Below are 14,159 nucleotides of genomic sequence, written 5' to 3'. Positions count from 1 at the left end.
TTAGTCGCACCAACAGGGTAATGAACAGCTTCTGTCCATGGGCTGTTAGGCTGCTGAATGAAAAGATCACAACAGGGCAACGGACTTTGGGGTTTGGTGGGTGTGCGTCAGTAAACGAGGGGAATTAAGACTAAGAGAGCGGAGTGGCGGGTGCTGGTGTAATCTCACTGCATACAAGTTGTACAAGTGACAATAAAGTATTTCAATTTCAATTCAATTTCAATTTTCCAATTATCTCAAAGGCTGTCACATGGAGCAACCTTGTTTTCTCCTGCTTGGGAGGGTAGGACTTGAACAGCTTCAAGTGACATGAAAAGAGATTAAAAAAACTTTCGACAGTGGAATGGTTTCCCTCAGGAGGTGGTAGACTCTCCTTCCTTGCTGGCCTTGAAGCAGGAGTACTCACCTGGAGTACTGTGTCCAGTTCTGGGCACCACAGTTCAAGAAGGACACTGACAAACTGGAACGTGTCCAGAGGAGGGCAACCCAAATGGTCAAAGGGCTGGAAACGATGCCTTATGAGGAACGGCTAAGGGAGCTGGGCATGTTTAGCCTGGAGAAGAGGAGGTTAAGGGGTGATATGATAGCCATGTTCAAATATATAAAAGGATGTCACATAGAGGAGGGAGAAAGGTTGTTTTCTGCCGCTCCAGAGAAGCGGACACGGAGCAATGGATCCAAACTACAAGAAAGAAGATTCCACCTAGACATTAGGAAGAACTTCCTGACAGTAAGAGCTGTTCGACAGTGGAATTTGCTGCCAAGGAGTGTGGTGGAGTCTCCTTCTTTGGAGTCTTTAAGCAGAGGCTTGACAACCATATGTCAGGAGTGCTCTGATGGTGTTTCCTGCTTGGCAGGGGGTTGGACTCGATGGCCCTTGTGGTCTCTTCCAACTCTAGGATTCTATGATTCAGATGTTGGATGGCCATCTGCCGCCGATGATTTAGTTGAGATTCCTGCATTGCAGGTCCCTTCCAACACTACCGTTCTATGATTCTACAAAGGTGAAAACTGCATTTATCGTTCAGCTGACCTCTAGCATGTGGCCCCGGGGGGGGGGGGGGGACGCAGGCCTCTCTGGCTGTGAAACCTGGACATCTCTTGCAAAAGAAACCAGACAACTTCAGAAAGGATAGAAGCACCACCACAAGGGTATACAGTGTATTAAAATACATACATTTTTTTTAATATAAAGACAAACTTCAAAGCCATTTTCTTTTCTGTTTTTCAATTACAAATCAGGGTGAAGTGCGGGGGGAGATCTGAAGTGGAGGTTAGAACAGAAAGATAAAACTTTTTTTTTTGCAGTGCAGAGAATCGGAAGGAATGGAAGGGGCTGAAATATATAGATAAAAGATTATTACGTACATATATACACAACGCCAGAAGTAGTTCGTATGGATCTATGGAAGAATGACAGATCGAGATTTCATGGAGCAAAGTCTCAAAAACAAAGCCAAACAAACAAACAAACAAACCCCAAGATACATCGGATGAAAGACTGAAATTTAAATAGAATTCATTTTCATGGGCTAATGTATACAAATCAAGTTCCTAGTTGCTGGGAAAGAACATCCCACCTCTAAGAATATTATGGGTACTCCCTTCAATCCATTTACAAACGGATTCCTTTTTTTTTTACATTTTACAGATTTAATTCCTGAGCAACAGCAATTTCCATCACTGACTGAATTACCCCTCCCCCCGCCCTCACCCAAACTCCCTGTTTCGGCAAGGCAAAGCCTCAGTTCATTGTGGTGGGGGGAGGATCCAGACAATTCCTGAACCAGCCCCCCAAGGGCTGTTTCTGCAAAGCACTTCTCAAAAGGCTCAAAAAAACGCAAAGCACTGAAAGGAGGAGCAGATCTACCCCACATTTCTTCCTCCTGTTTTTTTTTTTTAAATAGATCTCCATCCCATCAAGGCTAGAAGGGGGGGGGGCGCTAAGGTGTTGTTTTTTAAGGTTCCAATGTGCATGTGGGTGAGGAAATCCAGAATTATGAAGGGCTGAGCAGGTGTCCCGCCAATACCTGCAGGGAGGAAGACCTGCTTTGAACCAGATTTGCAAAAACAGCATCCTGCAACCGAGACAAAAGATATTTTGCAAATGGGATGCTTGCTATCGACTCCCCAGCACCCACCTTTCTTTCAGAGTACCACAAATTCCTATGCTAGTTAAACACAGACAAGCAAGCCAGTTTCTATGGAAGTTCTTGTTGGATGTTAAGATATCCGGGCAAGGCTGATTTCAAACTTCACAGGAGATTGTGGCAGCCTGCTTAATGGACTGCATCTACTACAGTGTGCCTGTTAAAGTATGGAAAGTAGTTTTTACCCTGCAAAAGGCTTTCCCCCCTGTGGGTCTGTTTCTAGGAGGGGTGGGGGGAAAGCACCATTAGCACCCAACCCCAGAAGCCCCCCGCCCTGCCCTGATTCTGAAGCAATTCTACAACTTTTAAAAACCAAGCGACTCCACTGGGTGCAAACAAATCCCTCCATCGCTGTTGCAATGACTCCTACGCTTTCACAAAGAGTACGCACACCATCTCAAACCAAACCCAATTTGTGAGGACACACCGTCATTTGCAACAAATCCCAAAGTTTCTTCACCGCTTTATCCAAGTTGCAAAGAAGGGGTTTGCGGGGGGGGGAGAGAGAGAGAAGCAGAAAAGCACAGGGTGTGTGTTTCAGTTTCTGCGAGGGTGTGCGCTCCCCGCAAAAAAAAAAGGGTGCTGTCCAAGCTCATGCCGCAGGCATCACTCTTAAGATTTCAAAGCCAAGCAGGCTAGACCCTCTACGAGTTCTCATGGCCAGCGGTTTAGGAGAAAAGTTGTGTTTGGAAATGGAATGGAAGAGGTTAGCCGCGAAAATGAGGACATCGTCCTGTGGGTCTGCAGAGTCCGTTTGCCATTGTGAAGCCCCTCCAAGATTGCTTTGGACTGCCGAGGGAGGGGCCCCAAAATGGCAGAGGCTGGTTTAGGATAACCTCAGATAAGGTGGAGCCCCGATGGCTTAGGGAAACACAAAGACACCCAGATAGCACCATATTCTGCACCAGAAACAGGGTCAAAGCCTTTAGAGAGGTTTGCTGCTGAGCTAATACTCTGCCCTCCTGAAAAATAAAGTTAGAAGACGAGTTCCCTCTACGGCCCTTACACAACTCAACATAATCTCTGTGTGTTTGCGGGCAAAGTAAAAGCATCTTAAAGCAGGTTTTACTGGCAAAGAATAAAACAGAATACCCAGCCTTCCTCCTTTCCTTGTGGCCTGTCGTTGCCAGGTCGGCTGGGTAAAAGGAATGCCCCCCCCAGCCAAGCACCTTAGGGTTTTGTTTAGCATCTAGCACCAATGAAGGGAAGCAGCAGCAGCAGCAAATCCCACTCAGAAAAGTAAATAAAATAAAACAAGTCCCAACAGCTCACTACAACAAGCTTCTCCCAAGAACGGCATCACAAGACAAAGTGGTGTGGGTTTCGAAAGCAGCAGGGCAAATACGACAATTGTCCTTTGGGGGTGATCTTTCCAGAGGCGGGGAGTCCCGCCCCAGCGGCTGAATGGATCACCCAAGTGGATTTGTGTTTCGGCGTGGAGTTCTTGCAAAGAAGACAGCACCAGCAAGAAACCTAGGTGAGTCCTCGAGGGGTCGGGTAAGGCAGGCTTCGGACGTGGACACAGGGCCTACTGCCCCGAGTCTGAACCGCCTGGTTAGTTAAAAACAAGCAGCTTGGTTTTTGTGTCTTTGGCCAGCTCTCCCGTGCTTTTATAAAATCAAAACCCTGGGCTGGTCAGAGGCGAAGGGCCCACCGCCCTATTGCCTGCTTGGCTCAACACTGCTCTGGAGAGGGGCCCATCCGGCATTTTAAAGACTATATTCCGAACGGAAGATCGATGCATGAAACACACACTTGCGACCTCAAGAGCACTGAAGATGAGAAGATGGGTTGAGGGGAGATGGAGGAATTTTTTTTAAGAGGGGGAGAGAAAGCGGTTGCTGGAGAGAGCTCAACTCAAGAGCAGCAAGTCAGGTATGAGAAATTTGCACCCTACGAATTTAACACAGGGCGGAAAGTGACCAAGCAGGGATCCGTTTTAGTTCCAGACCTAGGAAAAGATTTGCAGCTGACTGAAGACTTGTAAGAACCAGGCCTTCAAGTGGGATTGTTTTTAAAGGAAAGAAAGCTAAGACTAAAGTCAAGGGAAGGGAGAGGAAAAGAAAGCGCGAACTGTATCCACACTTTCCCACGAAGTGGAAATTTGCAGGGGAAAGATACCCGAGTGTGGAAGGAGGGCAAGAAAGAGAAGCTGCTGGAAACCTGGCCGGTGACGCGACAGAAGGCAGCGGAGATTTATCCAAGCAAGATAAAGGGTTTTGGCAGCCAGTCCACATTCATTAGGGGGTTATTTCCGTGCTGGTCCAGCGCAGCGGAAGGGAAAAAAGGGTTGCCAGAGTAATGAGCTGATTCCTCCCTGTTCCTTCTGGGGTGGGAGAACCGGAGCCAAAAGGAATTCATTCGGCTTGCAATGAGAGTTTTAAGAAACCTGGAAACAGGGAGGTTTCGGTTCTCTGCCTATGCTGAGCAGACCAACAGGGGCAAAGAAAAATAAGCAGAATGGTGAAAAGTCTTTATGAGAAGTCAGCTGTTTGCTCCAAGACCTTAGCGGAGGGGGGAGAGAGCGAGCAAGACAGATTCAGGGAAAAGCAACAGCAAGAGACAAAGAAGGCAAACGTGAGACTTTAGGGACCGCTGTGGTATTGAGGGGAGCAAGAATGATACCCTCTGCTGCGATCATCACAGACTTTCTTATCCTCATGCCCTTGCCATTTCCACCCTGATTCTAGGCACACCTGAGGAAACAAAACTGCTACTTGTCTCCTGCTTCAAATTACACTACGGACACAACCTGATAAAAAAATTAGCAGAAAGCATACGAGTGTGTATGTGTTTTTAAACAGATATATTCCCCCCCACCCCACATCTCACCATTCCCAGAAAGCTGTGTGCCTTTAAAAAACACGTAAGAATTATTCCTATGCACTGATCACCCAAGTCACAATTTATTGTTATAAAAAAATCAGCAAAGCACCAGTGTTGTCAGCTGAGATACAAAAAAAGGTAAGTTTGAGTGCAGTATGCACGTGTGTGTGTGTGTGTGTGTGTGTGAGTTTTATCTCTGATCCAGGGGTGTGCAATCACATTTTTAAAACACGACTTACTGAGAAGCAACAAGGACAGAAGCCGTGAGCGGACGTGTCTCTGACGGAACGTACAAAGCTGCGTGTCCTGATCAAGTATCAAAAATCTTGCCGCCGACAACACACAAAAAGGATGCCAGAACCCCAAGAAAGAGAGTTGGCAGCAGGCCCAGCGCAAGACTTGGCAGCCTGCTTTCTCAAGTTTTCCAGTGCAAGCAGCCTAGCCAACGACACCAGTGGGATGCCTGTGCGTGGCCATCGCCTCCCAAAACAAATCACCCTGGGGGAATATTCCAAGAGCGGGAGACGGACACAAACAGGAAGGAAAGAGCACCGGGCAAGGATGACAAGCATCCTTGCTTCTTCCAAGGAACAAAGCAACGAGCCAGACAGCCGGGGACCCAATCTGCTGCCTCCCAGGGGAGGACAAACTGGGAGAGATCCTCACCGAGGGCAAGCCGGAGCCCCCAAAGATGGCATGATTAGAAAATTGTAAGCAATGGTTTTTTGTTTTAAAGGAAACCTAGAAGACTACAAAGCCTGGACCCGGGCAAGAAAGGTACCCGAGCCTGAGGTGGAGTCCCAAAATACAGGTGAAGCTGCCTGTGGCGTGAGAAAATGCCTGCCAGGGCTTGGCTGCCTGGCGGGAGCCATTCTGCCGGGAAGGGAGGGGTTGCTTTCATCGCCACCCAGCCCAGAAGCCTGTGGGTCAGGGTCCCCACCCCAACCCACCTTGAACTCCGAAGACGACCCTTTTGGGTTTCACAGTTAAGGCAGAGGAATCCCCTTCCCCTCGCTTCGGAAACGCACCTGGGGGTGTCTGTTTCGGGGGCGGGAGAGGCGATGTTTTACCCCCCACGAGCACCATATCTGAATTCTGCTGGGAAGCCGGCATCACATGACATTGATGGTCAGATCTACAGCATGGGGGGGGGCAGATAGCCGGACGCCCATGCAAAACGACTGGCTCCGTTCCTCCCTGGCTCCTGCTCAACGCCAGCTACTGCCCAACGGCCAACTAAGGTTGCTTATAAGGGGCCAGCACCGAGGAGGACAAGCCCTGGATTCCTCGTTTCCCTGGCTTCGCTACAGAGCGGAAGAGACACGGACGATGAAGTGGACCAGACATCTGGTGGGAGCGGGTGGAATCGATTAAGAACAGTCAGACTCGCTCTATATATGAACGTGGCTTGGTATTGATCACCCCCCCAAACACGCAAACAACCAGGCCTCTGCGCCCCGCAAAAAAACACAAAAACGAAAGCACCACGGGGGAGCTCGGCCCAGAGAGGCACAGCGTCTGTCGGGCATGGATAGCACCAAGAGAACCTTTTCGATGTGTCTCGGCTTGTGTTGCCCAGTCCTTTTGTTATTAGCAGTATTTTGTTTGTTAAAAGTCCTCTTCTTTCCCCCCCCCTCCCCTTTCCCCGGCGTGTTTTTTTTCCAGTTCCAAGACTTTGCGTGGAACGAACACACACAAGAGCGGAGGGGGGGTGGGAGGGTGCCTTTTGTGAAAACACGTGTTCTCAAACTTTAAAAAATATATAAATATCTAAACTATATCAACAATACAAATCGGAGGCCGCTGTCGCCTTCTGCAGTTTGAATATATCTAGAAAGAGAGAGATATACATATACATATATATTATATAATATAATATACACATATATATATATATACACACACACACATACACTTAAGATTTCACAGTAGCATTTTCTTCCGGCTTTTAGGCTGAGGACTCTGGGGTTCCGTTCCGTTTGCCTGTCTCTTTCCTCGTCTGGTTTTCCTGCGTGTGTCCAGTAGTAAAGAGAGATGGGGAGGAGGGGGAGGAGGGGAGGAGCAGAAGCCCCTCTCTACAGCGGTTGAGGGCAGCACCTTCAAGTGGAAGTGGAGAGGCGTTGGTCCGGGCTGGCCTTGCATAGGTCACGTGGGGGGTTGAGGTAGAAGGTCCTTAGTTACCTGTGGGGAGAGGAGAAGCACACTTTAAGCCAGCAGGTTATGGACAGTTCACGAAACCAAGGAATCAAGGATGGCGCGGGCAGGGCTGGGGAGGTTAGACCCAGTGCGGCCCTCCAGAGCCACTACCTGGCCCTCAGAATTCTCACCTCGCTTGACCTGCCAGTGTGGCATAGTGCCGTTTCCCAAACTTGGGTCTCCGGCTGTTTTCGGACTACAAATCCCATCATCCCTGACCACTGGCCTTGCAAGCTAGGGGTGATGGGAGTTGTAGTCCAAAAGCAGCCGGAGACCCCAGTTTGGGAAACACTGGGTTGGAGCGTCAGGCTGGACGTGGGAGAGCCCAGAGTTTAAATCCCACTCTCGGCCACGGCAGTCACTGGGTGAGCCTTGGGAGCAGCTCAGCCTAACCCAGCGGTTCTCAACCTGTGGGTCCCCAGATGTTGTTGGACTACAACTCCCATCATCCCTGAGCTCTGGCCTTGCTAGCTAGGGGTGATGGGAGTTGTAGTTCAACAACATCCTAGAAAAAGAGGTGCCATGAACGCCTTCCTTGTTCTCTTACAATGGCAAGGATGAAGAAAACGCCCTGGGAATAACCAGGTACACCACACCTTGAGCCCTTGGGAGGAAAAGGTGGGATATGAATACAAGAATGATGATAAGGAGGAGTTTTATTTCTTTGTGGGCAAACAAGGCCTCTCTTCCTTGACCCTCCAAACTCGGGCTACAGTTATTGCAAGTCATAGAATCATAAAATCATAGAGTTGGAAGAGACCACAAGGGTCATCGAGTCCAACCCCCTGCCAAGCAGGAAACACCATCAGAGCACTCCTGACATATCATCGCCAGTTATTAATTTTTCAGGTCCAGGCATGGTGCCATCTGCCTGGTAATAACAACTTAGTCAGGAAGCTGCTTTGTGATGAGTGAGGCCACTGGTCCAACCAGCTCAGCAATGTCTACACTGGCTGGCAGCTGCAGCTCTCCAGAACAGGAGCCTCCCCCAGCCCTGTCCGGAGACACCATTTTGCATGCGAGGGCAGAAGCTGCGCTGCTGACTACCCCCCCCCCCAAGGAAGGTAGTGAAAAGGGCCGTGAGATCAACCAGGAACAACAACAACATCATCATTTATATACTGCCTATCTGATCAGGTCACCCCAGCCACTCTGGGCAGCTTTCATCAAATCAAAACACAGTAAATCAAACATTAAAAACCTCCCGATACAGGGCTGCCTGTCTTCCAAGAAGGCTCTCTGCCTGGTTCCCTACAACCTCACTTCTCGCAGTAAGGGAACCGCCAGAAGACCCTTGGAGCTGGACCTCAGTGTCTGGGCTGAACGATGGGGGTGGAGACGCTCCTTCAGGTATACTGGGCCGAGGCTATTTAGGACTTTAAAGGTCAGCACCAACACTTTGGATTGTTCTTGGAAACGTACTGGGAGCCCATGTAGGTCTTGCAGGACCGGTGTTATATGGTACCAGTTACCAGTTTAGCTGCCACATTCTTTATTTTCCGAGTCACCCTCAAAGGTAGCCCCACGGAGAGCGCATGGCAGTAGTCCAAGCAGGGCATGCACCACTCTGGCAAGGCAGGGCGCAGGAAGGGAGGGTCTCAGATGGAGCTGGTAGACAGCCACCCTGGACGCAGGATTGACCTGTGCCTCCATGGACAGCAGTGAGTCCAAAATGACCCCCAGGCTGTGCACTTGGTCCTTGAGGGTCACAGTTACCCCATTCAGGACCAGGGATTCCCCCACACCTGCCTGCCAGACCCCTTTCTCCCAGATTCAACCTCAATCCATTAGCCGCCACCCACCCCACAACCACCTTGCAAGAGGGCAAAGCTTACACACGGCCACAAGGGCAGACATGTGGCTCCATGCCTCCGAAGAAGCTGCCTGCCCGACCCCACCCGCCCCTCCCGGCCAGCCTTACCTTACGGAGCACGAACACTTAAAGGGTCAAGCCGAGCCCATTACCGCGGCTTAACCCCGGGGAGGTGCGAAGCGTAAGGAGACTGCAGGCCGAGCGTGACCCACATAGCGGGCGCGGCGGAGGCAGCGGCGCTGGGCTGCGGGATCCCGGGCGCGGCCTGGGCTAGCGCCAAGCGGGGCAGAGGCGGGTGGTGGACAGTGAAGGAAGGGCGGGAGGATTTGTGCTGGAGAGAAGCTAGCTTAATAGACAAAGCGGAGTTAGCGGGGGAAGAGGAGGACGGCAAGAAAGCCTCGGAGCCCGGAAGGGAGGAGAAGGCCTGTAGGAGGACGGGGTCGCTGCTGGAGGCGAGGAGGGGAGGGGGCGGAGGCAAGGAGACGTTGGGAGGCGGGGTGCGGCGGGGCGGGTGCGCCGGGGTTCGCGCGAGGTGCTGCGTCTCGCCGGACGGGGCCGGGGGCGAGTGGAACGATGGGGAGGCGGGAGCCACCTGCAGAGGGTTCAGGCTCAGCACAGCGGCGGCGCAGCTGGAGACAGCGCTGCTGCCAAAGTGGAGGGAGGAGGAAGAGGAGGAGGAGAAAGACGGAAGGGAAGGCGAGGGAGCAGAGGAGGAGGAGGAGGAGGAGGAAGCAGAAGGCACCACATGGTTAAAAATACCTGCAAACAGGAGAAAGAAACAAACTCAGCAGGCGGAACTTTGGCACGGCTCACAGCGAGAGAAGCAAAAACAACAACGTGATGCAACACAACCGGGGGGGAAATAAATAATTTTTTTTAAAGCAAGCAAGCAAACTTAAAAAAGATCGCAGCAGCCGCAGCTTGACAGACAAATGCGCAGCATGGAGAAAATGAACGGCAGCCGCAGCGGCAAGCGATGAGCAGCGATGGTGTAGAAGCTGAGCGGGGTAGAGGCTTGCTCACTTACCTGTCTCCTTTCATGCGCCAGGGGGAAGGGACTTTGGCTGAACTCAGAGACCCAACAGCGCACCCATTTCTAAGGCCCTCCTTTTGGCGACAGCAAGCTAGTCTCAAGGCTGCTGCAGCCACTCTGCCCCGGAAACACGACTTGGCCCAAAAAGAGAGGCTCTTAGGAGGAGGAGACCTTCAGGCACGCATGTTTGTGGGGAACTGGTATGTTTCCTCCTTGGTTCCCCTTGCTGGCTGGGGGGAGACACCAGGCAACATTGGGGGAAGGCACCAGGTAGGCCAAGGATGGTCTGTGTATCCCCAGCCCGCCCCCCCTTCTTTGTGGAACACAGCTCAGCACAGGTGGAGTGGGGGATCTCCCAGAAAAGAGCGCTTGAAAACCTGGCTTCGACCTCTAAAGCCTTAAACGGCTCAGGACCGCAATACCTGGAGGATCGCCTCTCTCCATATGAACGTACCCGGACCCTGAGATCCTCCAAGACCCTTCATTGGGTGCCTGTCCCATGAAAGGTCTAGAGGTTAGCAACACGAGAACAGGGCCTTTTCCGCAGTGGCTCTCCATTTATGGAACACTCTCCCCAGGGAGGTCCGCCTGGTGCCTTCATTATATCCTTTTAGGTACCAGGCAAAAACATTCCTCTTCAACCAGTCCTGATAAATACCCTGCAGCCTTTGAAATGTATCTGTGAGAAGGGGAGTAGTGTTTTGCTGTTTTGCTTTAATTATTTACTGGTGTTTTGTCTTGTATTTTACTCTATGAACTGCCCTGGGGTGTCCTGATGAAGGGCAGTATATAATAAAGACGCATAAAGAAATAAAACCCACCTAACTGTGGAGTGGGGCTGCAGAGAGGCTGTGAAAAAAGCTGCCCCTGCCCCCCCTTCTCAGCTGTGCCCCCCAGGGAAGGAAGAACCCTGAAGCTCCGCCTTACCTCCAACTGTTCCACCTGTCACCCCAGGGGAGAAGCTGCCCATCGTGTGAGAGTTGGTGAGTCGGGTGGCAGCCGACGAGACGTGAACCAGACTGGCGGCTGGCATGGAGCTGAACAGGGACTGCAGTACCGAAGAGTTCGTCACCATAGGGCCCAGGGAGAACTGCGAGCCAGTGGTTAGCGAGTTCAAGAACGGGTGAGCCACCATGGAGGAGGAGGAGGAGGAGGAGGGCACCGAGGAAGGAGAGCTGCCCGTGGGGGCCACAGACAGGCCTTTGCCGTTGAGCAGGCCGCCAGGAGGGGTGGCGGTGGCAGCAGCGATGAAGAGGTTGTGGCCGTTCTTCAGCTCCACGGCCTCCCTTTCCCTGCCCTTCCCGGCCTTGCTGCCGTGTAGCACCGAGGACTTGTCCAAAGCGGCTCCCAGGCGGGCGCTCAGCTCGCCAGGGTCTTTGCCCTTGAGGCCGCTGGGCCAGTTGGAGTCTTCCCCTTTGGCGAGGGCTCCCAGGCTCTCCAGCTGCCTTTTGCTCAGGAAGGGGTTCGTCTCGGAGACCCCGCCGCCCTCCTTGCCGCGCTGCGCCAGGAAGCTCAGGGGCGAGCTGCCCGCCAGCGCCGCGGCCACGTCCGCAGCGGCCTTGTGCGGGAGAGGAGCACCGTCAATAAAGCTATGTAAACCGAGGTCGGCCGGCAGCCCGCTGTTGTAAGCAAATCCGTTCATGGTCTGGCCCAGTCCGTCGAGGGCGGCCGAGGCCCCGTGCTTCCGTGGGTGGGCCGAGACCTTGTTGTCGCCCCCCGAGCCGTCCTCGGAGGGCGGTCGGAAGGCGAAAAGGGAGTTCTGGCTCAGCGGCGGGGCCTGCAGAGGACTGTCCACTGCTTTGGTCAGGTTGATGTCCGAAATGGGAGAGAAGGTCGACTTCCACTTGCTGCTGTTCATGTTTTCGCCGGCCTGCTTCCTCCCGGCTAAGCTCATGCCTGGGATTTGGGGAGGCAGGGGAAGCAATGTGTGTGAGAGAGAGACACACACAAGGAGAAGGCGAGAGAGAGAGAGAAGCGGATGGGGCGAGGAAGGGGCAAAAGACAGAGACAGACAAGTGGAGCAGGAGTGAGAGAGGCAATAGGAGAAGAGACAGAGCAAAGGGAAGCATCGTCAGCACCAAAATAGCCACAAAGGAAGTAGAACCTCCCAACGCTTTTAATATGCCTTGACATTCCTTCATTATACAGTGGTGCCCCGCAAGACGAATGCCTTGCAAGACGGAAAACCCGCAAGATGAAAGGGTTTTCCGTTTGCAGAGGCGCTTCGCAAGACGAATTTCCCTATGGGCTTGCTTCGCAAGACAAAAAATGACGAAAAAGTTTGAATTTTTTTTCCCGCTCCAAAACCCCTTTTCCTGAATCGCTAAGCTGCTAAAAGCATTTTAGCAGCAAAACCGCTAATCCCCCACCCCTTAAAAAGCCGTTTTTAGCCCTTAAAATGTCAATAAGAAGAAGAAGAAGAGAAGAAGAGTTTGGATTTGATATCCCGCCTTTCACTCCCTTTAAGGAGTCTCAAAGCGGCTAACATTCTCCTTTCCCTTCCTCCCCCACAACAAACACTCTGTCAGGTGAGTGGGGCTGAGAGACTGTGACTGGCCCAAGGTCACCCAGCAGCTGCATGTGGAGGAGCGGAGACGCGAACCCGGTTACCCAGATTACGTGACTACCGCTCTTAACCACTACACCACACTGGCTCTCTAATAGCGCTAATAGTGCTACTCCGTCAATGGGCTTGCTTCGCAAGACGAAAAAACCGCAAGACGAAAAGACCCGCGGAACGGATTCTTTTTGTCTTGCGAGGCACCACTGTATACAGAAGAAGCATCGTTTTCAAGACCAGCCTGGCAAATCTAGAACGGCATTTGACAATCAAACATAGCTAATATTCTTTCCGTGCTCAGTTACCTAATCCGTATGGAGCTGCACTTGTTTTATATGCAACTGTTGTGAACACCCAGCACCACCCTAAGCAGGCAGTCTAAAACAGCTTTCCCCCCTGACCCACACCAGCAGCCTCCACACTTACTGTTCTCCATCGGCTTCTGCGGAGATTTGCTTTCCAGTGATATCGTCGCGATTTTCCTCTCAATTCTAGGAAGGGAGGGAGAAGGAAAGAAAGGCCGTTTACCTTAAGCCAGGGGTTCCCAAACATCTCCCCACCCCCATGGGCCACGAGAAAACTGCTTGCGGTTTTAGTAGACCGCTTACATTAGGGTTTCCCAAACTTGGGTCTCCAACTGTTTTGGGGCTACAACTCCCGTCATCCCTAGTGGTTAGAGAAACCCAGGCTTGCATGATTCTTCTGCCTGTCCTGACAATTAAAATACCCTCTGCTAGATGTTTTTTTTATTGTATTTTCAGAGGCACGACTGGCACTATACAGCTTTGGACAAATGCTGAAAATGCACCACTGCACCCGGCCTTTAACACCTGAGCTCCGTATTTCTAGAACAGGCATAGGCAAACTCAGTCCTCCAGATGCTTTGGGACTACAGCTCCCACCATCCCTAGCTAACAGAACCAATGGTCAGGGATGATGGGAATTGTAGTCTCAAAAAACATCTGGAGGGCTGAGTTTGCCTATGCCTGTCCTAGAACCTGCATCATTTCTGGGATCATAAGTTGTTCAAGATCGATTTTAACGTGCTTTGATTTATGTAACCCGCCCTGGAACTTTAGTGTGAAGAGTTGGGGAACAATTTATCATCATCACCACCACCATAATCATCATTATTTATTTATTATTGTTGTTGTTGTTGTTGTTGTTGTTATTATTATTATTATTAATTCAATTTATACACCACCCTTTATCAAAAGATCCCAGGGTGCTGTACAACATTAAAAACGCATTATAGAATGTGGTAAATGTGATAAATATCATTTATCAATGATAAAAACGTAACAGAAAGCATACTATACTGACAGGCAGCCTAATAGTAAAAGAATCATTATAATAACAGTCCTCTCCCCCACACTTTCATAGGCCACAGATTATTTAATAGGCATAGGCCTGGGTAAAGAGGAATGTTTTTGCCTGGCACCTCAAGGCATGCAGTGATGGCAACAGGCAAATCTCTCTGGGGAGAGAAACCCACAATTAGGGAGCCACTGCAGTAAAGACCCTGTTCTCTCGTTGCCACCTTCCGAACCACTCTGGGAGGGGACACACAGGGTCTGGATC

At 51.1% G+C, this 14,159-nt stretch overlaps 1 protein-coding gene across 6 annotated transcripts in view; it reads right to left on the bottom strand.

Moving 5' to 3' along the window:
* Positions 1-1,133: 1,133 nt before the first annotated feature.
* Positions 1,134-14,159, bottom strand: part of DOT1L (DOT1 like histone lysine methyltransferase) — an 82,169-nt gene continuing 69,143 nt past the window's right edge. For 3 of the 6 annotated variants that reach the window (XM_083421345.1, XM_083421343.1, XM_083421344.1), the window contains 4 exons: positions 13,005-13,069; positions 10,946-11,914; positions 9,094-9,744; positions 1,134-7,157 (listed from right to left, as the gene is read on the bottom strand). In XM_083421345.1, the coding sequence (XP_083277471.1) occupies positions 9,134-9,744; positions 10,946-11,914; positions 13,005-13,069 (1,645 nt within the window). In that variant the 3' untranslated portion in view covers positions 1,134-7,157; positions 9,094-9,133. The remainder of the gene's footprint in view (positions 7,158-9,093; positions 9,745-10,945; positions 11,915-13,004; positions 13,070-14,159) is intronic. The other 3 variants (XM_083421346.1, XM_083421347.1, XM_083421348.1) reach the window with 2 other exon arrangements.

The sequence above is a fragment of the Podarcis tiliguerta genome, assembly GCF_965153285.1.
Source record: "Podarcis tiliguerta genome assembly, chromosome: 18".
In the NCBI taxonomy this organism is placed as follows: Eukaryota; Metazoa; Chordata; class Lepidosauria; order Squamata; family Lacertidae; genus Podarcis; species Podarcis tiliguerta.
This window is presented reverse-complemented; position numbering and strand designations above follow the sequence as displayed.